Below are 27,014 nucleotides of genomic sequence, written 5' to 3' on the forward strand. Positions count from 1 at the left end.
CGTGTGTGTGTGTGTGTGTGTGTGTGTGTGTGTGTGTGTGTGTGTGCATGCATGCGTGCGTGCGTGTGTACATAACTTCAGGTTAGCTAACGCATCTGCTAATCTACATTTTTTTGAAAGGCCTCATCTGAATGAGAACCTTGAAAATGTTGCATAAAAGAGTACTCTGACAATGGAGAGTGGTTGTTTACAGTTCATCAGCTGTTGCATATGACAATGAGTACATCCCAGCAATGTTTAGAACATTGTTATAGTAAGATAGGTTAGGTTTATAATACATCTTTTAGTGGAGGCGCAATGGCCCAGTGGTTAGGGCAACGGATTCGCGGTCATAGGATCGCGGTTTCGATTCCCAGACTGGGCGTTGTGAGTGTTTATTGAGCGAAAACACCTAAAGCCCCACGAGGCTCCGGCAGGGGATGGTGGCGAACCCTGCTGTACTCTTCCACCACAACTTTCTCTCACTCTTACTTCCTGTTTCTGTTGTGCCTGTAATTCAAAGGGTCAGCCTTGTCACACTGTGTCACGCTGAATATCCCCCGAGAACTACGTTAAGGGTACACGTGTCTGTGGAGTGCTCAGCCATTTGCACGTTAATTTCACGAGCAGGTTGTTCCGTTGATCGGTTCAACTGGAACCCTCGACGTCGTAAGCGACGGAGTGCCAACAACAATAATACATCTTTTATTATCTTGATGTAACCTTACTACAAATCTAGCCTCCCAATAATACCTGTACATTGAATAAAGAAATACTGAGTGGTAACCCATAGAAGCTATGTATTTCATGCTACTTAACTTTGGTAGCCTCTAGAAACAGTGTATCTTATGCTATTATCCATCATGATTGATGACACTCTGAACACCAAATGAAAACCTGGCTTTGATTAACTGTTGATTCTGTACAAAGCTCATCTAAAGCTCAAAGTAGAATACTGCTCCAACATCTGGGATGGTGCCACTGCTACACATAAACATCCTAGATAACATTCAAAAGAAGGCTATCTACCTGATAGGAAAATACACAATTCAACCTCTAATTCTTATATGGAGTGTCCTTACTCTATCTTTTCTATTTGTTCTATAACCTCTGCCGTTCAGAAGCACTTTTATACCATCACCAGCTAACCCATTCAACACATCTCTCTCTTTCATCTTGTTATCCATACTATGTATCGCTTACTGCTTACAAACCCCATGCTAATCTCCCTGACCATTCTTTCATTCCTTGAACATCAACTCACTCAATATTTTCCTGCAGACATTGATTTACAAATGTTTAACGCTTTAGTATTTAATTCAGCCATATCCGCCCCAAATATTCTCCATGTATTATGTTAAAACTGATCAGATCCAACCTCTCACACCCACCCTACAATGTCATTCTAAAAATATACAAAAGCACCATTGAAATCTTGAAACAACAGGAAAATGTGTGATTAATTCAGAACATAGGCACAGGAATGGCTGTGTGGTAAGTAGCTTGCTTACCAACCACATGGTTCCGGGTTCAGTCCCACTGCGTGGCACCTTCGGCAAGTGTCTTCTGCTATAGCCTTGGGCCGACCAAAGCCTTGTGAGTGGATTTGGTAGACGGAAACTGAAAGAAGGCCCTTGTATATATATATATATATATATATATATATATATATATATATATATATATATATATACAAGAATAAGGGCATAAATGAGTGTGTGTGTGTGTGTGTGTGTGTGTGTGTGTGCGTGTGTGAGTGTATGTATATGTTTGTGTGTCTGTGTTTGTCCCCCCCAACATCGCTTGACAACCGATGCTGGTGTGTTTACGTCCCCGTAACTTAGCAGTTCGGCAAAAGAGACTGATAGAATAATTGCTAGGTTTACAAAGAATAAGTCTTGGGGTCGATTTGCTCGACTAAAGGCGGTGCTCCAGCATGGCCACAGTCAAATGACTGAAACAAGTAAAAGAGTAAAAGAGTAAATAAGCAATACATTTGACAGAGAAATCTGAATGTTAAATGGTTGATATACTGAACACTAGTTGTATCAATCTCAGCAGTCTCCAGAAGTTGGCAAAAGACAGGAGCATTGTCTTGCCCTCACAACATTAAAAAGAAATAAATGAAGTAACCTGTTTCATTCAAGATGATTCTATATATACACAGACATAAATTAGGATCTATATAATTTTGTTATAATGTATCATTGAAACTGTACCATCTGTTGCTTATGTGACCTAACTGTCATGCCAGTGAGAGAAAAATGCATTTATTGATAACATTCACTCTCATTGAATTCAGTTGTACAACAACAAATCTGAATTGAACACTAAACTACAGTTCAAAGGGTGTGTTGCAGCAAAATGGAGAATCTGTACAGGATGGAGAGAAAGATGAACCATTACAAATTAGACACACAGTATGATTTAATGATGTAGTAAAAATCTCAGGTAATACAGTTACAAGATACATACATACATCATCATTGTCATCATCGTTTAATGTCCACTTTCCATGCTGGCATGGGTTGGACGGTTTGACTGACAACTGGCGAGCCAGATAGCTGTACCAGGCTCCAACTGATCTGGCAGAGTTTCTACAGCTGGATGCCCTTCCTAACGCCAACTACTCTGAGAGTGTAGTGGGTGCTTTTACATGCCACTGGCACAAGGGCTAGTCAGGCAGATCTGGCAATGGCCACGCTCAAATGGTGTCTTTTTATGTGCCACCTGCACAGGAGCCAGTCCAGCGGCACTGGCAACAACCTCGCTCGACTGTTCCTTTTCACATGCCACAGGCACAAGTGCCAGTAAGGCGATGCTGGTAACGATTACGCTTGAATGGTGCTGTTTATGTACCACCGGCACGGGAGTCAGTCAGCGGCCCTGGTAACGATCATGTTCGGATGGTGCTTTTAACGTTCCACTGGCATGGGTGCCAGTCAGGTGGTGCTGTCATTGGCCATGTCAGCGAATTTGATCTTGACTGTGATTTCACTTGCCTCAACAGGTCTTCGCAAGCAATGCACAAGTAGGCTTGAAACATTAAAAAAGTTGAATATATTTGATAATCAGAAAAAGAAAATTGAGTAATTGTTTTCTTTTTATCAATAAATATGGGAGATAAATCTGAACAGTTTCTCTTGCTTGGAATCTTCAGTAGACAGATATATAATCCTGTTATAATAGCTGAAGTGTTGATGACTGAATCAACTCTGTGAACATGCAATAGCAAATATTTGTTAAGAGAGAGAAAGCAAGGAATAGTAGAGTGGGGAGAAAAGAAACTTGCATACAAATTGAAGTTTTCAGGCACTATCTACATGATAAACGATAAGTAGGCAAAAGCATTTTTAATGGCATATAACTTGGCTATAAATCTTTTGCGTGCAGGTGTATGTGTGTGTGTGTGTGTGTGTTTTCATGTATGTGCATGCACTTTTATGTACTCATGTGTGCATTAACCCATTGATTTTATTCTAACATCTACCAATCAACTTGCTTTTAAACTGTTTGAATTTCAGACATCAATAGGAATTCATTTAATCTTCTCTGTAGAGTTATATAATCAAAATAGCATGATTGGCTCAGGTGATGATGCTGCAGCCACATTTTACTAGTCTATCTGTGTAAAAATCTTAAGTTTTTTTTCTTCTGACACAAGTATGTCCACTGAATGCATATAATCCTTTCTACTACAGGCACAAGACATGAAATTTTATAGGGAGGGGGCTAGTTGATACACATCAAGCCCATTGCTCAAATGGTACTAATTTTATTGAGCCCCAAAAGGTTGAAAGGTAAAGTCAACATCAACAGAATTTCAACTCAACATAAAAGTCAGAAGAAATGCTGCTAAGTATTTGGTCCAATGTGTTCACCATTCTGTCATCTTCATACCTCACTGAATGTTATAATAACAAATATAATCAATAATTGCAACATTATTTTAGATGATTGATTGTAAGAGTTGTTGGTGTCAGATAAAATATGTTACAATATTTGTTCTGGCTTTCTGTGCTCTGAACTCAAATCTTACCATCATGGTGAGATTTGCTTTTCATCCTTCCAGGGTCAAGGTCATTAAAGAAAGGATTCTTTCTTTGTGTTGGTATACCCCACTGTTCTCTCCCTCTCCCCCTCTCTCTCCCTCCCCTCTCTCTCTCCCTCCTCCCTCTCTCTCCCCAGTAGTCATAGCCTGGATGTTCCATTGGAACCTTACATAAAACATCTCTGTGCCATATCAGAGAAGTGGCTCAACAAGAACATGAAAGATTAATTTTAAGGGATTAGCTTAAAGTAAACATTGCAATTCCAAATAATTCTTTCTACTATAAGCACAAGGCTTGAAACTTTGGAGATGCAAGCTAGTCAATTACATTGACCCCAGTGCTCAAATGGTACTTATTTCATTGATTCTGAAAGGCAAGGCAGACCTTGACAGAATTGAACTCACAATGTAAAACCAGAATAGATGCTGCTAAGCATTTTGTCTAGTATGCTAACAAATCTGCTAGCTCACCACCTTCCAAAGTCTAAATATTTGTTGAAAGCTAACCATGGATTTGCTGTTTGAGGGAGAAAATCCATTCTACACTCATCCATCCAGTATTAGTTTTATATTTGAACAGACAGCATGAATATTGCCTGCGAGTAACTAGAAAACTTTTATCATTTATTGTATTTATGATACTCAAAGTATTATAATTATTAAAGAAAGAGAAGGGTGCTCATGAATCACCCTGAAATTATGGTCATTATTTCACCATCAAGACAATGACTTCAATCACTACTTCAGGGAATGATGGCCCCGTCTGACATGAGTTCCAGTTTTAGATGGTTACAGTTGACTGTATTTGGTATGAGTCCTTGTACAAGGTTGTAGAACCCTTGGAAAAACTACTGAAATACATGATTGATATCAAGCAGAGGATAAGCATATCACATTGGTAGATAATGAGCTCTTTAACTTTAGCTGGTAATCCCCAAGAGATATGGTTTCTGAATAAAAACAAGGGTTAGTGGTCAACCTCAATAACTGATATGATTACATGATGCATATAGTCATATCAATTATTTTTCTGGAAAAGTGCATCGCATAATTAATTGCACCATGGTTCAAAAACATCAAGGAACTGTACATATTAGTAGATCTATGATGTTTGATTCAGCCCCTTTCACATTAGGTCCCATTTCAGAACTTGTTCACCACGAGGAAGCCATTGAAGAAGTCACCTTAAATTCTTCTGGACACATCATTTCTAGTATTGAGAAAGTTTGAGCATGGCAACTAATTAGATTTATGTCAACTGCTCTAGTTAACATTTTTAATGCTCAAACTTAAAATATTATAAGTCATACAAGAATAAGTAAAAGATGCGAAGATATAAGTGATTTGCCATACAAGAGCACACACTCTTTCATCCTAACACTGATATTGACTATTATTAATCTGTTGATAGCTACAGACTAATTATTTCATCTGCAATCAAGAACAGTGTAAATTCCACTATTAGTGGGCTAATTTATCTCTTTTCATTACAAGAAGATTTTGATAGCCTCTTCCATAAAGAATCTATATCAGCATGTATGTTAGCTCTGAAATTTGGGGCTATCTTAAAAATAACTATTATTTCCCACAAGAGTCTTCATAATTCTGCTGAAGAGTCAAAAGTGTCCTATCATAATTTATGTTGCATTCTTGACCATATTATATCCTACAATTTTTTTACTAGTCCCAGAGGACTCTAATGCAAAAATAAGTTTATGGCTGCTAAATTTACTTTTAGCATGCAAAGAGAAATTGGTGGGGAGGGGGACTGCCTGATTTCTTGGAAGAATACAGCATTCTTGCCAATAAAGTTTTTATGAAGTTAAGTAATCAGCTTTGGGCCTTTGAATATCCAAATGGTGATTGTGCCTAAATTAACTAAAATATTTTCAGACAATCTATTTATGAGAAATTGATTAAGCTAGGAAAAGACATGTAAAATAATTCATGAAAGACAAATAGATTTGCTAAAAATATGTAGGTTGAAATATTCATTATATAAAGTAATTTAGAAAAACTGTTGCCCAACTCTTTCTTTCAATTGTAATATTCTAAAAGAACTGTGTGAACTAGGCTGTAAAGATTTTCATGATGTGGCAAAATCAATTTCATAGCTGCTAAAACTTTACTTAAGAGAAAATTCAATTTATTTCTAAATGAAATTAAATCAGTTTACAATATTTTCATAATGTACAATATTGTAAAATTGTTGAATTTTGGTCAAGTACTTGAAAGGTTTCTTCAGTGTTTAAGTGAAATCAGGCTATCTTTAGATATGAAAAACATGGAGCGTGGTTTTCCTGAGTGAAATGATATTGCTAAATTCTTTTGTTAAAACTTAAATTTTTCTTTAATTTTTTATTACATATGAATGAAATACTATTTTGATAGAATTAAAATGCACATACTGTATCTCATCATAAAGCATTTGTCTTCTCAAACTCAGCAATAAAAAATCATTATGCGAAGGTAACATTTTACTTTTCATTTTATTATCCTACTTTTAAAAGTATATCTTGGAATTTGAAGTTATATTTCATTAAATTTCCAGTTTCAAAAATATAACAGAATAGTAAATCAATTATTTAAACATTTATCCAAAACTAAAATATGCAAATATACACATTCATAAAAATAACAAGATTTCTTTTGGAAAAATTATAGATTTCAATATGCCATGCTAAAAGTTTCAGCTTACACTTATCCTATGAGAATCACTAACTGGTATAAGATGAAGGAAGACCCAAAACTTTGTCACGGGTATATCACTAATGCCTATAAAAGACTTGAAGAGCTGTTTTCTACTCTTGATCCAGATGAAATTGAGTATAAAGATGAAGCACTTGCCAGAGTTAATGAGAAGGCAGCCTTAAAAACCCTCCCCCAAAAGACAAAGCTTAAGAGAGATCACTCAGCCAACTTAGTTGGCTCAAAAAGCAAGGAAGACTATGAGAAACTATACTCAATTAAACAAGAAAGCACTTAGTTGTGTTAAAAAGAAAATAAATAAAGCTCAGTTGGAAGCTGAAGTAAACTATATCAAGGGAAATATTAATAAGTCAGAAATTCTAACACACAAGTAAAAAGCATCCACCTGCATTGGTGAATATGATTATAGACACTATCAGTGGAAAGGAAAATCACAAATAACTATTAAAGGGTATCCATTAAGAAAATGCTACCATATTGGTTTGATCATTTCAAAAGTTCTGTAGGTAAACCTCTAACTCTTCGAGAAGACAGAAAAACTACCAAAAGCTGTCATTTCTGATACCTTTAATATTGAAATGACATACTTTCCGTGAATTAACTATCTAAAAAAATGTATTGAAATTCATTAAACTAAAAAAGCAGTCAGTCTTGATAATATCTCAGCAATCACATTTTTAATATGATAGTCATTTTTTATATTACATAATTTTTTATATCTGTATTCGCATTTTTGAACCTTATATTTTTTCATCCATTTTTTTCAAAAACAAATTCTTGTTTCTAAGCAAGGTGATCTCATATTGCCAACTGACTATTGAGGGGTATCTTATCTTTACTTCCTATTTCTGCTAAGTTATACAACAAAATAATTTTCAATCTTCTATTACTTATTGTGGAATCACTTCTAAAGAAAAAATCTAAAGGATCAAACTTGAGTCAAGACATCAACAATTCAATGAACCATTAAAGAAATAATTCAATAATTGCAATCTAGAAGTGTTGCTAATATAGAGGCAAATTGGCAAAACAGTCAAACATCCAACAAAATGCTTGGTAGTATTTCTTTTGGTGCTTTACATTCTGAGTTCAAAATCCACCCAGATCAATTTATCTTTCATCCTTCAGAGTCATTAAAACGAAGTACCAGTCAAGTACTGACTAAATATAATTGACTGCTTCCCTCCTGCAAACTTCTGAGCTTGTGCCTAAGTTAGAACCAAAATATATTTCTCAGCTTTTGCCATTTTGTTACTATTTTGATATCAAAAAGGCTAAAAGACTACTTCTTCTGTTCTCAGAGCAAAAATGTTGAAGATACGACAGCTGTATGGTATTCTTCAACAGATAACAATGCTATTAAAATACTTTATACAAATATAAAATCCACAAATAGAGACACTTTGGAGAATATATGAGGAAAATACGAACCTCAAACAAAATAACAACAAAACTGCAGACAATGACAATAAAAGCATTCTGTTACAAACATTGATACTATAAACCACAAAAATAGATCTAGCACATGTGAAACAAATAAAATAAATAACAAAATAATAAAATGAAAACCTAGAACTCCTACAGAATACTGAGCAGCAAAAACCAGACCAGAACTCATATCATTACCTAGTCAAGCTTGCTCAAATATCTTTAACCTGTGCATGCCATCCATCTTGGTTCTGCATTAATTGAGGGAGGTCTTTGCAGAGGTCACTTGCCAGTTTTTGTTTAACTCACCAGCAATATCCCATAAAATGCAAGAACCTTTCCCTTGTGATGGTGGAAAGAGGTAGATCTCCATGCAGTGGTTTCTTGATGGGATGAGTTCTCCAAGATACTCCTCTTAACATTCAGGTGCAAGTTCTACACTAATGAAAACGGGAATAAAATGGATTGTAAGAAAAATTTAAGAATAGAAAATTTTTTTTAATGGAAAGGTATGGAGGCATGTGGCTTAGAGGTTAGGGTGTTGAACTTATGATCAAAAGATTGTAGTTTCGATCACTTGACCAGGCAATGCATTGCGCTCTTGAGCAAAACACCTCATTTCACATTATCTCTGGTTCATTCAGCTGGCAAAAGTGAGTAATCCTGCAATGGCCCAGTGTCCCATCCAGGAGGTGAATATATACACCACTGAAACTGGGAAACCGGCCCTATGTGTCTATTTGACTCAGGAAGTATCTTTATCTTTACCTAACAATAAAGGTTGAAATAGTTAAACAATTAAAATTGATAGTAGACCTTCCTACAAACAAACAGAAGTACCTTTCAACCAATAATAGAACTTTGTCATAAAACAGCAAAGGCAACAAATAATGCAAACTTGTCTTTGATACATTTAATGAAAACAGATGTAAAAAAACAAAATTAAATAATTTATGCAGTACCACAACCCATATAGGAATATCAAAATTTAAACAATAAGTAAAACAGAGAAAAGTATAAATTAAAACTTATCTTAATAAAAAAAAAAAAAGCTCCTCCCTGAGTCATACAAACTGGATTCAGTGGCATATACATTCCCCCTGGATGGCAAACCAGTCCATCGCAGAAATACTCAATTTTTTCAGCAGAGTGAACTGGAGCAATGTGAAATGAATTGTTTTCCTCAAGAACACAATGCATCATTCAGTCCAGGAATTTAAATCACAATCTTAAGCCATATGCTTCCACTTAATCTATCTTGATAAATCACAAAAAATCGGGCATTATGAAAAGTAGCAATGACTCTGAATAAAACAAAACAGTTTGATGCTAATCCACAATGATTTGGTCAATATGGAAATAATATATCATATCTGTACCAACAACAAGAGATGTACAGGAAGGGATTGCTATGGACAAGAGTGTTTCAAAAAATAATCCTAGCAACTGAACAATCGTGAAAAACAATACCAACTCAAGAACTAGCTCAGCAGCTACAAGAAAAAGAGAAAAAGATGAACAACTGAAAGTCATTAGTTCTTCATACATCAATCTAACATCCATTTGAATTATTTCACACAAAATACTGACAAAAATATGTAATAATCTAATGAAAGAACCTGAAGCAATAGCTGAATGCCTCCTCAAGAAGAAAACCATCATAATCTCTGAGATTAAAAAAAACAAAAACAGCAAAGTCATAACTAATGTCTGTAGAAGGAGAAAGAAGAATTTTAACATGGCATAGACTGACTTGGAAATTTTTCAACAATATTTCCCATTGTGTTTTCTGGGGACATTAGCCATGAGTAAGGTACACCAATAGTAAGCAGGTACCTAAAACATATAATGTATATTTTTTGAATTATTTAAGATAAATATGAATCATTCAAGCGTAATTGTTACCAGCATCACCTTACTGGCACTTGTGCCTGTGGCATGTGAAAAGCAACATTCGAGCGAGGTTGTTGCCAGTGCCGCTGGACTGGCTCCCGTGCAGGTGGCACATAAAAAAACACCATTTGAGCGTGGCCATTGCCAGACCCGCCTGACTAGCCCTTGTGCCAGTGGCACATAAAAGCACCCACTACACTCTCAGAGTAGTTGGCGTTAGGAAGGGCATCCAGCTGTAGAAACTCTGCCAGATCAGTTGGAGCCTAGTACAGCTATCTGGCTCGCCAGTCGTCAGTCAAACCGTCCAACCCATGCCAGCATGGAAATAAATATTTCAAGGATACTTTCTTTCTCTACCTGTTTATGCTTGGCATTAATACCTTTAACCAATATACTAAATAAGACTGGACTTGGATGAAAATGTCACAGGAAAACAATCAACCATTTAAAAAAAATATAAATGATCTCAAGCTGTACTTCACAGGTGATAAACAACTGGAAACACTGTTTAAGGCTTGCATGGAGATTCACTAAAAGAACTAATACGAAATTCAGTTTAGAGAAATGAGGTACAGTAAATTTGAGAGATGAAAATTGATAATATAGTGTTAAATAAAGAAACAAAGATAAAAGAATATCAAATACAGACTTACAAATACTTAAGAATTAATGAATGAGATGGAATACAATACACACAAATGAAAGTAAAGGTGAAGAAGGACAATGTAGATGCATAAAAACAGAGTTAAATGCAAAAACATCAATACTCTTGCTATCTCAGTATTAAGTCATTGTTATGATAATCCCAACTATATGCTAGGTGAATCAACATGACTAGACATGAAAACAAGGAAAATAATGACTACATTCAGGATAGGCTACCCAAAATCTGATACAGAAAAATTATTTTTACTACAATTACTGAAAGATAGCTGCAACTAGAAAATTAACGTGATGTATCTACTGTAGGGCTACAAAACATATCTAGTAAAGAATAAAAGGAAAATAGCAGAAATTTCTACAAAGCTTGTACAAAAAATAACAATTTTCTATCTTCAAGGAAGCCAATAAATCAAAAGCAAAAACTGCAATAATAACTGGTTATGAGGAGAAAAGAGAAAATTTGATAAAAATAGATTCAACTGGCAAGAAAGAGCAGCTAAATGTTTCTCTAGTTATACCTCATTGTCATGAGAAGAGAAATATATATAGGATAATGTAGTTCTAAATGTACAGTGTCTGAAAAAAGGACACTGATCATTACCGGAACATCTTTGTAGATTTGCAGCCAAGCTTGCACAGGCTTAGCAACAACATCAATAATTTCTATTACAAATACTAGTTGAGAGAGAGAGAGGGGGGGGTCAGTTGTTTGTACTGATCTCAGTATTTGACTAGTATTTAATTTATCAACTTCAGGAGGATGAAATACATCACTCAATAGGATTTGAATTCAGAATGAAGATAACATTGCAGATACAAATTACAAAAATTGTGGGGTTTTGCATGGGTGAGAAATAAAATTGATTAAGTTGAAAAAATCATGCACAATGTATACAAATATGTGGTATAGTCCTTAGAGGGGGAAAAATCACCTCCTAGAGTCAACAAGGGACCTCACACATCTAGCATTAGCCTGATTACCAAAGCAAGGTACTTTCTACCAACTATCATTCTCCAGTCCAAAGCACATGCTTAGAGTAGAACCATTCAGTTGTGCCGTATTTGATACTGTCTTTCACATTTAAACAAATTTACTGGAAGAGCACTTCCTTCTCCAATCTTACTTTCTTTTCCATGTGAAACGTGAAAAAGTCTATGAGAGCTTAACAAAAAAGCAAAGTATTGGCCTTCAGTCATTCAATTTTCTCCACCACACAACTTCATCTACCATAATTACCAAACAGAAAAAAAATGCCTGCCCTTGTTGGCTGCTCTATATTCCACAACAATTATTTCATATAATCGTACAAGTCATTAATACCTATATATCAAATTTGTGATTAACAAAGATGACAAATACATGTGCCACCTCTGCCAAAGCTTTCAGGAATAGCTTTCTCTCAGTCCGTTTCTGGATGAGACAGACCACATTGCTATAACTTCACTCCAGTTCCTATTAACCTGTAGAAGTACACTGAACCAGATCTCAAGCAACTTGACTGTTCCACCTGTCCAGCATGCCATATTACTATCTATATGCCAATCTATAAACCCTCTGACTTGTTCAGGTTAATCTCTGACCTGTCACTGCCTTATATTTCTTTACAACAGTGTCAATCACTTTGATTTCCATGATATCCTATACCATTACAATTATGTTTGCCAAGTGTACTGACATAACTCTTTTGTGTCCTACTTTGAACAAATATCTTTCAACACCTCTAGCTTCCACAATTGTGACTAATCAGTGTATACAAATATACAGAATATACAAAAGTCAATGAGAGTGGGCACACTCGATGGACTGAGCATGTGATTCAAAATGATTCCAACAGGTGGCCATTTAATCTGATCACTAGGATGTTTGTCACTGTACACTGAAGCAACCTAGCCTTTCAAAAAACCAGCTGCCCTGAGGGCAGTTGCTAAGTAGCAATAGTTAATCTTATTGTAGTTCATCTAAATTGATCAGAGCCTTACCAAAGCCAGGGTTTTTTTTTTACCAACCCTCTTTTAGATGTATCATACATATAAGATGACAGAACCCTTACAAATTCAGTTTCAGTATATATATGTCAGAGATCACAAACATCAATTTTTGCATAATTTCGTATTACAGAAGTGACACATGAAAATTAGCATTTTTATCAATTATATGTTGTATTTTAAAAGCATGCCTTGAGCTGAAGAGTTGACTTTGTGATTTCAAAATCTAACAGACTTGACAAATTCTAGTTAAAGCTTTTTACAATTAAGCTGTTAATATATAATCCAATACTGAATCAAATCTCTTACTGGTTATACAGATTTTTTAGCAAGATTATACAATGTTTTCCTCTGTCACTACAATTCTATTGATATATTTGATTTTTTTCACCCTAAATCAAATAACTGTCAAAATGATGACAAATAAAAGAAAGTGAATATTATAGAATGGTATTCATACACTATATTTATTGATTATATATTAAAATCAATAAACGATGATTCCTTTAGTAGTCAATATGAAACTGAATACAGATTTCCACTTGACCACAAGGCTAACAAAGTTGTCCAGAAGAGAAAAGATGATTACTCCTATCATTACCTCCAGTATAGTATCAGACACTTGTTTTATTAACTATGCAAGAATGAAATACACAACACTGGCAGAAAACTTGAACTCAAAACTTAAATGAAGCCAAATATTACAAGACATTTAATCTAGTCTTGCATTCTACTGTTTTAGCCACTGAACAGATTTAATCTAAAATTGAGTATCACTAGTGAAATAACTTTGAACAGATATATTTTATTGGCTCTTAGCAAGACAAACTGCAAAAGTAATCTAACAGAAAATTGAAGGCAACAATGTTTAAAACAGGTTTTACTGGACTGTCATTGTAAACTAAGTGAGAAAAATCTCTCTTTTGTATTTAGCAATCAATAAACCTTAATTTCCTTTTCATCTTCACAAACTGAAGGATTTCTTAAATTGAAATTTACATACCTTCTCCAACAGTGTAATGATAATGCAATGATTTACTATGCTCAAAATTTACACACACCCACACTACATGCACACACATGCATGCACACACACACACACACACACACACACACACACACACACACACAAATAAATACACACATTATATGCCCATGCACACATACACAATACACCAAGAATTTATATGTTCTACTAATCTATTTTCACAAAATGCCATTATTTAATGGCCTGAAACAAATTATGGTCTTTCTTCACAGAGAGAGGGGTTTTTTTTCCGTTAATATCTATCACCAATAAGAATTTTTGCACAAAGTGGGTCAACTACTGAATGAGATCAAACACTGCTTTTTGATATAAGGAATCTTCACAGGCCATTATTGATTTTCTCACACCACAGCATATTCAAACTTATTACACAACCCATAAATAACCATTCACACAGAGTTTTCAAATCAAATTAGGATTTTAAACAATTAAATGAATTCATTAGGCTTCAGCATGGCCTTGTAGATGAGAAATTTGCTTGCAACTACATGGTTTTAGGGTCGATCCTACTGTGTAGCATTTTTAGCAAGTGTCTTCTTGCAATAGCTTTGTGTTGACCAATGCCTGTTAGTGAAATTTGATAGACAGAAACTGCAAAAGCCTGTGTATATGTGTGTGTATGTAGGTATGTGCATGCATACATATATATATATATATATATATATATATATATATATATATATATATATATATATATATATATATATATATATATATACACAAGCACACATGCACACACTCACATTTATATATACACACATGTGTGTGCAATTCATATTTGCATTGGTTGAAATAAAGCTAGTGTTGCTGCTTTTATTCTTTCTGTAACTTAGTAATTTGATATGTAGGAAATGATATACAAGTACAAGAGTGAACTATGATCAATTTAAAATCCTTGAAGGCAATGCTGCAACAAGGCCGCAGTCTAATAACTGAAACCAGTGAAACACTAAAAGATTAGAAAAAGCAAATAATTTACAGTTGAAATAGACACCAATGGTTGCATGAGGGAAAAAAAATCATGTGATGTTCTATGAATGTCACTGGTAAAGGAAGCTCATCAAAATCACACATACACACACAACACATACACTTGCACAAATACTCACTCACTCATGCATGCAATCACACACCACACAAACACTCACAAGCACATGGCCACATGCACGACTACACACAACTGTTTAAATAAAAACTAGTCCCCACCTTTCCAGTTATATAAATATTGAAACACAAACTCTGCAAAGGGGAAAAACTTCACAGAAAACTAATAGAAATTTATGACAGCCACATTATTAATAACACTCACAATATAACTTAATATCTTATTTTTCAGTGTTGCTATAACAAAATATTATACATCTCTCTCTCTCTCTCTCTCTCTCTCTCATGCACACACACACACACACACATACACACAAACACACACATATACATATTTATAAATGTGTGTGTGTATGTTTATGTATTTCATTGTGACAACATTACAAATGAAGATATAATATTGCATTATATTGCAAGTGATGCTGATAACACTGCTGTCATATATATATATAAACATGATGGTGTTTATACAACTGAGTGAGAACTTAATACACGGTTACAGAATTTAGATATTATTCAGAATTTGCTACTTAAAGTTTCTCATTTTTAAATGTCAGGCAAAAACTAAGAACCACCATTCCAACTATATGGTGTACATCTTTTCCATTTGAGTCTATATAATTTCTTACAAAGAATTTATTTTTGTGTTTCTAAGAGAAAAGTATCATTTCTGTGAAACATAGATTGTAAGTTAGAAGGTAACAACTATATGATGTACATCTTTTCTGTTTGGGTTTATATAATTTCTTACAAAGAATTTATTTTTGTATTTCCAAATGAAAAGTATTGTTTCTGCAGTACATAGATTGTGAATCCTTGATAATAAGAAATAGGAAAGCCTGATGCCAATAATATCCCAAAATAGTTTTTGATGTCTTATATTTTTGGTTCAAAGACTATAAATAGTAATAAAAAATTGTGCAAATTTTGCTAACTGGATTTCTAAAGGTGTGGTTGTGATGACTGAGTCTGAGTTTGAAGTGGTTGGTGGTTAAATCTATGTCATTTTTGGTGACAAGGTCCTTTGCAAAAATCAACTCAGATATATGATAGAGCAAAGGAAAAAGAACATGTTTAAAAGCTTGTGTTAGTGTTTAAGCAATTACAATTGATAGAAGTGCTTGCTAGCAGTTTATTTCTTAATTTGCAATTATTGATATTAATTAACTAATGCAACAAATTTTTTAGTATATGAATAGTTGGTGTGTGTATGTATAAAAATTATCATTAGTTAAGATCATAATAGAAACAAAATTAATTGGTATACATTTTAATCATACAATTTGAATGTGGAAAAGCAATATAGCAGAAATGAAACCATAGACATACTGCACTATAGAAGCATCAACATTTTCAGCTTTGAATTAAGTATAAAAATATCTAACTCCTTATTGGATAGCTTCACACTAATCTGAGTTACTCCTCTTGCATTACATAACAAGATCCCCAATCTAAGTTTGATGTAAGGATAAATCTGATTACATAGAATATGAAATAATTTATTGCCAACAGTTAAACATTTTGCATAAACAAAATTAATTATTACACATTTTTAATCACAGAGAAGTACATACAGAAGCTTGTAAGAGGTACACAAAAAGGAAAGCCTTTAAGAGAAGCTTCCAAAACTAAAAACAAAACCAAATGTCCCTTCCTCACCACCATCATCATCAGCCACACACAGTAAGGATATAGTCACAGAAAATCTTAACTAGTTTATAAATTATGATCCGTTATGTTATTTTCATAAGCATTGTCACCACCATTGTTGTTACCTTTTTACCATCATAATCACCATTATCACCATCATTGTCATCATCATTATCATTGTCATTGTCACCCTTACTGTCATGTCTTCATTAACATTCCTGTCATTAATATTGATTTTAAATATTTGCCACAAGGCCAGCAACTTCGGGTAGTGGGTAAGTCAATTAACTGATTCCAGTGCTCAACTGCTGCTTACTTTATCAACCCTGAAGGGATAAAAGAAAAAGTCAACCTCAGCAGAATTTAAATTATTGTCATTAATAATATGATTATCTTAATGACTTAGTTCATATTTTTTCACAGTATCATATTTCTTGTATTTTTTGAAGTTTTAAATTCTTTATCTCACACCACAACATACACTTTACAATTTCAATATTTGCATATGAACTTTCAGAAAATATTCACAGCTATATGTATTTCCTAATGCTAACTATTCAACCCTGAAATGAAATTAACATTTAATTTTTCACTCAGAGTTGCCATTAACAACAGTTAAATTAGAGCTAACATTTTTAATACAGTGATATTGCTCATTTCCAATCTTCCATGGAAATTCATGCCTGGCCTTGGGAAATATTACCTTGGCTGGAGACAGGAGAAGGTTAGTGACAGGAAGGACTTCCAGTCATAAAAAATTTGTCACAACAAATTCCATCTGACCCATGTAAGCATGAAAAGGTGAACGTTAAATAGTCATTATCATTGTCACCACCCTGCTCCCCCTCCCCATCATCCTTGTTATCATTTTAAAAGTTTATTAGAAAGAATGATGCATTGAAAGGGTAAATAATATTAGCCATGACTAATATCATTTTTATTATTTTTACAAGAACATGAAACAACTTTGAAACACATAATGACCTCCTCAACAAAGCTAAGACTTCACTCTATTTGATAAAGTAGTAACAGGAGGATCACTAAGTAAATGTGCAGGATTGCATTGCACAGTTGTTGGTATAAGAAAATAGAATTATTTAGAGAGAAAAAAAATTATCATAAATGCTATTTGCACACAAAACAATAGTTGAGTTAGATTTAACACATTTTATGCAAGGACCATGACCAAAACATACTCAAAGTTATCGCCTATACTTCTTGCAATAAAATATCATTAACTAATACCTAATGTTTTTTGTTGTTTTTTCTTACTTCATAATTATTGCAAGTTAGCTATTTAATGCTCCAAGATCAATCAGTGCTTGGTGTTCTTGAGTAAAACGATTTATTTTATGTTGTTTCAATCCAGTCAGCTGAAAATGAGTATTAGCAACAGCTGGGTATTAATCCTGCAATGGAGTAGTATCTCAAAAAGTGGGAAGTATTGTACTTTTGGTCACTTATACAATGTGGAAACTGATGAACATATCTTACTTAGTAATATTATTTAATGGATGTAACAAATGTTCAACAGAGGGTTTTTCGATAAGTTGATCAACGACTTAATTTCACAACTTCAGGATTTGATCTGAATTAAATAATAGATTAAAACAATGGTTTTCTTTTAGGATCTAAGGGAGATGGACTATTTTAAACAGTTTGACTCATTTAGGTAGTTTGACTTGTTCATAACAAAATAATATAATCTAACTGATAAATCTTTCAGATTTCTAACCACAAATAACAATTTTCCTTTTAGCTACAAATAAACTATGAGGTGGTATCCAAAAGTTCCTGGTCTAGTTATGTTTAATAAAAGGTAACTTATTTATCTAAGTTTTAACATCATCTCCTTCGAAATAGCCACCTTGCACAGCAATACATTAGTCCCAGCATTCCTGCACTTTTTGAATCAGACCAGTAAGTTGTTTTCCATAAGCGAGTCAAGGACCTTCTGCAATTCACTCTTGATCTCGATAACGGTATCAACACAGTGACCTTTAGGCTGCATTTTCATCTAGGGGAAGAAATTGAAGTCTTCAGGTACTAAATCTGGTGAATAGGGTAGGTGCAGAAGCAATACCATGTTTTTTTCTCAGTAAGAAACTCATGGGTGAGGAGAACTTGGTGACAGGGGCGCATTGTCATCATGAAGAATCCAATTCTTCACACTCCACAGACCCAGTCACTTTTGCCAAATGCCCTCCCTCAAATGCTTCAGGCCTTGGGGGATGAATTCTTGATGCACATGCACTTGATTGAGCTGCAGCTTTGTTGTGCCTCCTTCGGTCATGGAGATGAAAGCCTCTTCCATTGTGACAACTGTTGCTTTGTCTCAGGTCATATCCATAAACCCAGTGATGATCCTCGACCTGAATGATGGGTCATCAATGGCATGCTGACAAAGATCTTGACATACTCTGACGTGATGTTCTTTCTGCTTAGTGGTCAGCAGGTGAGGGACAAACTTGGCAGAGACACACTGCATGTTCAATTCAGACATTAGGGTTGTCTGTACGAACCCATACAACAAACCAACAACATCACTAATTTTGTTGATTGTCCTTCGACATTCCTCATGCACAAGCTGATGAATTTTCTTTGGGCGGTAATGCTCATGGCAGGTCTTCTAGATCACTCATCGACCTCCAGAGATTTTTTTTTTCTGCTTTTGAAGCACCTGTGCCACTTGAAACATTGCATACAACCCATTGCCTCATCACCGTAAGCTTGCCAAAGCATGCTCAATAGCTCTTTGTTCCGACTTCCTGTCGATGACAAAAATTACAGACTGCAGCATACATGGGATCCCAAAAACACAAATTTCACAACTTACAAAGTAAACACAGCAATGTCACTCAGCACACTGCATCATGAAGGTCACTGATAGCTCTCAGTGTGCATGCAACCATGAGCTATCATCTACTGGCATGCTACAGATCTAGTCTGGGAAATGTTTGATTATATAAAACATTCCACTCAAAATTTCTGTCCTTTAACCCCATACAAATGTGAATCTTTTATCCCTTGTTTGTATAAAAGTATTACAGAAATGGGCAAAGTTAACCTCATTGGGATTTGAACAGAATGCATAGAGAGTCAAAACAAACAATACAAGACATTTTAGTCAATGCTCTAATAACTGTTAATTTACTGCCTTGTATATGAGAGAAAAATAGAAGAGAGATTGTAGCTAAGAGGGCCACAAGACCATTATCAACTTTCAAGGAAGATTACATTTTACTGGAATAAACTAAAAATTTATTTTACACTTGCTCTGGTTGGTGCAAGGTATATAAAGTAGGGAAAATCTGATGATGTCCAGTAATGAAGGCTACAATTCAGAAGATACACAGATTACAAAGTTACAAATTCCCAACTAAGAATTGAACATTTTTCTCACCTCAGTTGTTGCTATATCTAGATTTAGATAGTGTATAGAAAACAGACACTCATAGAGCCAGTTACTCAGTTTCCACAGTGTATAGGTGACAAAGATCACATTATCCCTGAATGGGATGCTAGTCCTTCACTGACTTTTGAACTGTAGCACTTCTTAAAGTCTATCTAAGTTTGTACTAGTACTCTGTCCTTTTTATGCTGTTTAAAATGTGATTTCATTTCCTTCTCAATCCATACTTCATCTTTAAATCCTTTGTAGATATAATATAAGTGGCTTATTAAAGTTTTGTTAGTTTTGTGAAGGACTGTGAATTTCATTTCTTTGCAGGATGAGGCTGGTTCTCTCTCAAAGGATATTGGTTCTCAATATATGATATGAGTTCTTTCTCAGTAAAGAGTATTGTTTCTTCAAAGCAGATGTACCCAGCTTAGTGTTTTCTCCATTGGGTCTTTTTCTTTTCTTGTTTTTTTTTAAAGATACTGCTAATCTCCTTCGACCTTTGTCTGGCCCTTATCCTCACAAATAAATAGAGCATTACTACTAAATTAGGATGTAGGTCCTGGTCACTTAGCTCTAACTTATGTTGTTGTTGCTGTTGTAAGTGATGCCCCTTGTTTTCAATGGTTGTGGCTGGGTAAGATGGAGGAAGTTGCTTGGATCTTATGATTTGCTCTTGGCAATGTGGATGGGGTAATCTCATTTGTTGACTTAAGTATTATGCTTGGTGTCATCATCACCATCATCATTTAATGCCTGTTTTTCATGCTGGCATAGGTGTAACCTCTTAAATGACTTTTAGTGCCACAAGTGTAGCATCTTGGTTGTCTACCTTCTAAGCTGAATGTAAAAGTCTCTCTTCTGGTACTCTCAACAGAACACAGTTCTCATGGCCCTGCAGGGTCACAAGGACTTGTATGCATATGGCTACCCCACCACACATCATACTAACACCAGTTATGGCTGCCCTAACCACATGCCCATGATAGCACTATGAAGATAATTACTAGCTAGGAATCAATGTCATCAACAACGTCCCTGACAGTGACCCTTCTGCTTCTCTTTCCCAAATACTGCAGAACTAGCTTTCAGACAGGTGAATCACATAAAATTTGGGCTTGCATTTTCACCCTGTCCTTTGTGTTAAAGAAGCACATATGATAGCATACAACTTCACTCTACTTATAACAACTGAGAAGAGAGTAAAAATGTTCAATTCCCACAAATTTATCCCTTTTGATTTTTTTTTTCACATCTTTATAAGCTGCATTTATACTTAGTTTGCTGTCTATCTCTTTCAACTAAGTTTGAAAATAAAGAATTTGATGGTATTTATTACAAGCCACTTAAAACTTTTTACATTATAAACCTGATGTTAAGAAAATATCTTAACAAAGAACCTTTTCAGATAAAATAATTAGCAAAGTTTTTAATCTAAATATGAATACTTTCAAACAAGTGGTTTTGTATTTTAGGACAAAGGGCAATCTTGTGCAAGTTGGTATCAAGAGAGTTAAGCACATAAATATTTTTTTTATGTTTAAAGCAAGTAATCCTTGAGAAACTAATTTAATCTGAAATAAGTTATAATTACAATAAAACGAATTTTATCATTTAAAACTAATCAACTTAGAAAGGAAGTGTTATTAAACATCTATCCCTATAAGATATACATAACAACAAGAGGGAAAAAAAGATTTTTTTTTATTTTTACCATTGAGTAAAGACAAGCTCATATTGGAGGGTTAAGAGTTTCAATTCCAACTGAAGCCAGACACTTTACTTATTTTACTAGTCACAGAGAAAAACAAACATTATACATTCTTGTCTCTTTGCACCAATAGATACAAAGTAAGAAATCAATTCCCACATACTTCAGAGATAAACATTCTTTAAAATAGCAATAAAGTAACATTCACAGGAATAAAATTAAACACTGTAATTATGTAAATATTTAATTTTAAAAAATTCTTTTTAATTATATGTTTTTTTTTTACTCTTTTGTTTAGGTAGTAAAATAAGATTTGAAACATCAATACTAACACTGCGACATTCCTTCAGATATTATTCGCTTTAAATTCTAACTAAAGCAGCAAATTTCTGCAGCCAATCTACAGCATTGATGAGTTATTGATCGGCGATGATGGTAACTGAAACTTCAGGCAGCATGAAGGAAAGCTGCCATTCAGAAGAAGACAAAGAGGAAGAGGGGATGAACAACAGTAACCACAGTAGTAAGCATCGACAGTTTATGGCTAGGCTACACAGTACAAAATCATTTGTAGAATCTCTTTTGGACCCCGATGATTCAGCTATGCAAAGGTAAGATTAAGTGTGTTGTTTTTCTCTCATACTTAAGATTACTGCTAATAATACTACTATCTTATAAAAATCAATAATTTTTTGCACAACTGCAACAGTTTTCAGTACCGACATTAAATGCTTAATATTTCAACAGGATATTTTCTTGAAAAATTCTAAGTTGTGCAGTCAATCCCCTGTTGGTGTTCGAATACATGTTTGTTTTAAATAAAATGTTCTGTTTTGTAATGCTACTGTCATTACATCATGGTGCATATGACATTTATATAAAAAAAAAGAGGTAACAGCAGAAGAATCTGATTGGATGAACTGAGATCCAAAAGTTTAGATCCTATTCATTCATAACATTGAATTTTATCTTCAACTTGTTTTTTATTTATTTATATTTTCTAATATTTAAAGAAAAAGTACTTTAGCACGATGCTCTATTTATGTAGTGCATTCATGCAGTATATATATATATATATATATATATATATATATATGTACTTGAGTATGTATGTATGTATAAGTGTATACATGTGTGTATGTGGATATATGCATCTATTTGTGTGTGCGTATAAGTGTGTGGATATATATATATATATATATATATATGTACATTTGTTTGTGTGTGAAAACAGGTTTTTTTGTTTCTCTTTTTTGGGGGGGTTAAGAAAAATGTAATCCAAGTGAACAACTGTTACAATAACCTCTTAAGAAAGAATTTGTTGGGGAAACAGTATTCTCACCATAGCCAGTATTTTTTTATTTACCGTTTATTTACCACCTGGTCACTTGCCTCATTGAAAATATTTATTTCCATCATTTAAAGAATTTTTTTCTGTATTTTCTACTTCATTAGTGGTATTATGTTATATTTTTATAGCTGTTCTTATTAGCAATATTTTATGGTTTATTCCATAATTAAAATAATCTCTTGACCGATGAGGTCAACTCACATTAATAACCATAGGATTATAAAACTTCTCCATATTCAGTAAAATCAGAAAGCATTTATGGGTGTTCTTCGATAAATTGTTTACTTTATCAAGGTACACACATCTCTCAATTTTTTTTATTTTCAGTGCAAGGGTGGCTGTGTGATAAGTGTACTTCCCAACCGCATGGGGCAAATGTCTTCCTCTATAGTCCCAAGCTGACCAAAGCCTTGTTGGTGGACAGTGGATTTAGTAGACAAGAATTAAACAAAACCTGTGTGTGTGCATGTGTGTGTGTGTGTGAGTGCATATGCATGCATTTATGGTTGTATGCATGTGTGTATTAGTGTTATTGTTTTCTTGCCTTGAGTTAACATGATAGTTGTAAACAAGCTTCCAACCGTCAGTGGAAACATGTATGTTGGCTCATAGAGAAATATTACCTTACTTTGAAAGAGGTGAGGGCACTGGCTCGGGAACAAAATTTGTTTAGCAGGTACAAACCCAGGTCCAAAATTTTTTACAAACAAGGTCTAATTGTTTTCTTTTGCAAATTTATTTTTGTTCTTTGAAAAGAAACCTAGCTTCAAGCTATTTGTTACAGATCACTTTTTATTTACTGTATTCTAAACCTGAGAAAAGTAGGGGTGCAAATTTTGATTTTGCAGCCCATAAAAATTCTAGAGGGTGCAACAACAACAACAACAACAACAACAACATCAAAACATACCTCAGGAATGAGAACCCAGGTTCGAAATTTCCCCAAGACACCTGATGAAGGCTGAAGGTTATATCAGCTGAAATGTTGTGTTAACAACAAACAAGATGAGGACAAATATCCGTCAAATGTAAATAATGTAAACAATGAAGAATTATAGGTATTTGTAAGACAAGGATTAGTAGGATCAGTATGTGATATTGAGAACACTGACTTCTATTGTATGAATTTTGTTAAAGTCAATCTCAGCACTCTGTTGTTATTATTCAGTCTATTCATTGTCAGTAATCCTATATTCTTTCATTATTGAGTTGCATCCTTTTTTATTTCTGATAGGGAGTAAAAAGTAATTGTCTGCTTACTTCTACAACCCAAAACATTCTGCAAAGCAGAAGTAGCAACCAATTTTCCAAACACATCAACCAGTTATTTGTCCCCAGTCACAAAGCCAAACCCTTGGTTTAGTCCCATTTTGTCTCACTACATTTCAGGTGATACATTCCTGCATAAACCCACATAACACTGATATCAGAACTAGCTATCACCAGTTAACATTCTTCAAATGATTCTTATTGTTCTTGAACTGGATTTAAAATTACAATGAGGTTAGGTACCTGAAAATAATGATTTAGGGAGTCCCTTGTTCTAAATGGCACCATACAAAGCTCAGTTATATGATAAGAAGTATGTAAAGATGTCTATGGCAAGTGACCTTTATTGGACATCAAACAAATATGTTGTTAATATGGACATGTGATATCAATCATTTTGGTTGGGGGTAAGTGGATTACAAAGACCCCAGTGCTCAACTGGCACTTATTTTATTGACCCCAAAAGGTTGAAAGGCAAAGTTGACCTCAGCAGAATTTGAACTCAGAACATATAGAAGGATGAAATGTTGCTAAGCATTTTGCCCAGCATGCTAATGATTCTGCCAGCTCACCATGTATACAAAAGTTGGTAGCAGAAGATATAAATACTAAAAATAGTCGAAAGAATGAAATTACTTACTTTATGATCATAGATGATATGGTGTAGACTAAAGACATATGAAAACACATAAGCTTTAGAATTTATCCAACGAATGCTGGGATGGATAACAGAAATAGTAACTAAATGATGCTGATGATGAAAGATGGCAAGTATGATGATGATGACGATGATGATGGTGATGGTGATGATGACAGTGAAGATTGTGATGATGAAGATGGTGCTGGCTAATTTCCATAAGTATTTGAGAGCTCAATTCCAAGATTCAAACTATTGATTAATACCAAATCCATCTGCTTCACATTACATTACATAAAATGGGGCATAAAACTGATTAAATAAACTTTATTGCTGTCTAATATCTATATAAGGAACTGTAGTGTCTGTTAACACAAACATTAAAGTATGCCACATGAGGATTAACCCTTTCGTTACCAACCCGGCTGAAACCGGCTCTGGCTCTGTAGTACAAATGTCTTGTTTTCATAAGTTCTAAATAAAACTTTTCCACCAAGCCTTAGTCAGAATTTAAGTTCTTAACACTAGCTTCATGATAACTGAGTTATTTTACTAAATTCTTTGTTATATTTAAAGTAATTGAAAGAAACATGGAGCATCTCAAAATAAATACAGTAACGAAAGGGTTAAAGTGTCTGTCATACAGGGGTTCTAGCATGGGTAGCACCATAGCACTATAAACCAGCATAAATTTAAATTTTATGATAGTAAAGTCAGTGTTTTTCTTTTTAATATTCTTTTAAATATCTTTAATATATTTAATATTTTTATAATTTCAGTATTTGCAGTAATATGACATTTTCTCTTATTAGCTATCAGGTACACTTTGAACAAAAAAAATGCAAAACAATAAAATAAGTTCCTATTTATGACCAATTTCTAAACAGAAAAATATAATGTTTTCATTATAATTCTAAGAAGTATAAAATATAACAGAAAAACTATCATGTTTCCATAAGATGTATTTTTGGTAATCTAGAACAATATAATAAAAGATTATACTGTAATGGATTTGAAATAAAAATATTTGTATTTTCTCTTGTTGGTGAAGTCCCAGAAGTATTCATCACATCATGTGGTTGCATGCAATGGCTTCCTGATTCCCTTAGAGAATTATAAACCAAACATAATCCATGGAGATAAATGTTTACATGAATGCACATGGAGAAGGAAAAAAAACATTAATCAAAATATAACTGGGGACAGAAAAGGTATAAATGGGGAGGGGGAATATGCGTGTGTGTATGTGTGTGAGTGTGTGTGCGCGTGTATGCATGCACAAGTGTATATGCGTATTGCCACATAGAGGTGCAAGAATGGCTGAATGGTTAAGGAGACACCCATTGCAACCATAAAATCCCAAGTTCAATTCTGCAGCATGGCAACTTGGGGCACCTTTCAACAGAGTCTCATGTCAACACAAGCCTTATATGAATGGAAGTGGGTACATAAATTGTGTGGAAGTGCAGCAGATGAGCTGTGTCCATAAATCAAGATCAGCTTTGTCATACACAGTGTCATGCAGATCCTGCCTAAGGATTACTTTAAGGGTATACATGTTAGTAGAATTATTCAGTCACATACATACTAATACCAAGGCCATCTTAGAACATTACTGACCCCCACCCTGCCCCAAGCAAATCAATGCACTGGACTTTATAGTATTTATTTATTGACAACAAATCCAGCATACACAGATCAGAATTGGGCCCCTAGGCCCGAGAAGGTCCTCAGGCAAATGCCCACTGTGCCCATGCCTGTCATAAGGGGTGATAGAAATATGGAAAAGAATACATAAAGCAGTTTCATAGAAATCTAAGACCTAATGATAATGTATAAGTGGAGCTTGGAAGGCAGGAATTATATAAAAGCTTGTTGAATGTGTGTGTGTCTGTGTGTGTTTATAGTTTTTGCCAATTTACACATTGATGACAGTGTTGGGTGTGAATATCAGTAAATCTTTGCACTGATGTACAGATTCTACATTGCCATTCCCAGTAAGCAACTTATTTATAAATATGTATATATATATATTCATTTATGTAACTATGATGTTCTTGTTTACAAACTACAACAGACTATGAATAAATAAATAAATAAATAAATAAATAAATAAATAAATAAATAAATAAAAA

The 27,014-nt window shown here is 34.2% G+C and overlaps 2 protein-coding genes across 18 annotated transcripts in view; one reads left to right on the forward strand and one right to left on the reverse strand.

The window, feature by feature from the left end:
- The window catches only part of LOC106873822 (glycosaminoglycan xylosylkinase), a 424,441-nt gene that overhangs the window by 223,857 nt on the left and 173,570 nt on the right, over nt 1–27,014 (reverse strand). The window lies entirely within an intron of this gene.
- Nucleotides 1–27,014, forward strand: part of LOC106878725 (potassium channel subfamily T member 2) — a 668,752-nt gene that overhangs the window by 116,003 nt on the left and 525,735 nt on the right. For 12 of the 13 annotated variants that reach the window (XM_089357587.1, XM_089357572.1, XM_089357576.1 and 9 more), the window contains exon 2: nt 21,921–22,233. In XM_089357587.1, the coding sequence (XP_089213713.1) occupies nt 22,052–22,233 (182 nt within the window). In that variant the 5' untranslated portion in view covers nt 21,921–22,051. Of the gene's footprint in view, nt 1–21,920; nt 22,234–27,014 lie in introns of those variants that run through there. The other variant, XM_089357645.1, reaches the window with a different exon arrangement.

Source organism: Octopus bimaculoides, chromosome 1, assembly GCF_046866305.1.
Source record: "Octopus bimaculoides isolate indiv1 chromosome 1, ASM4686630v1, whole genome shotgun sequence".
In the NCBI taxonomy this organism is placed as follows: domain Eukaryota; kingdom Metazoa; phylum Mollusca; class Cephalopoda; order Octopoda; family Octopodidae; genus Octopus; species Octopus bimaculoides.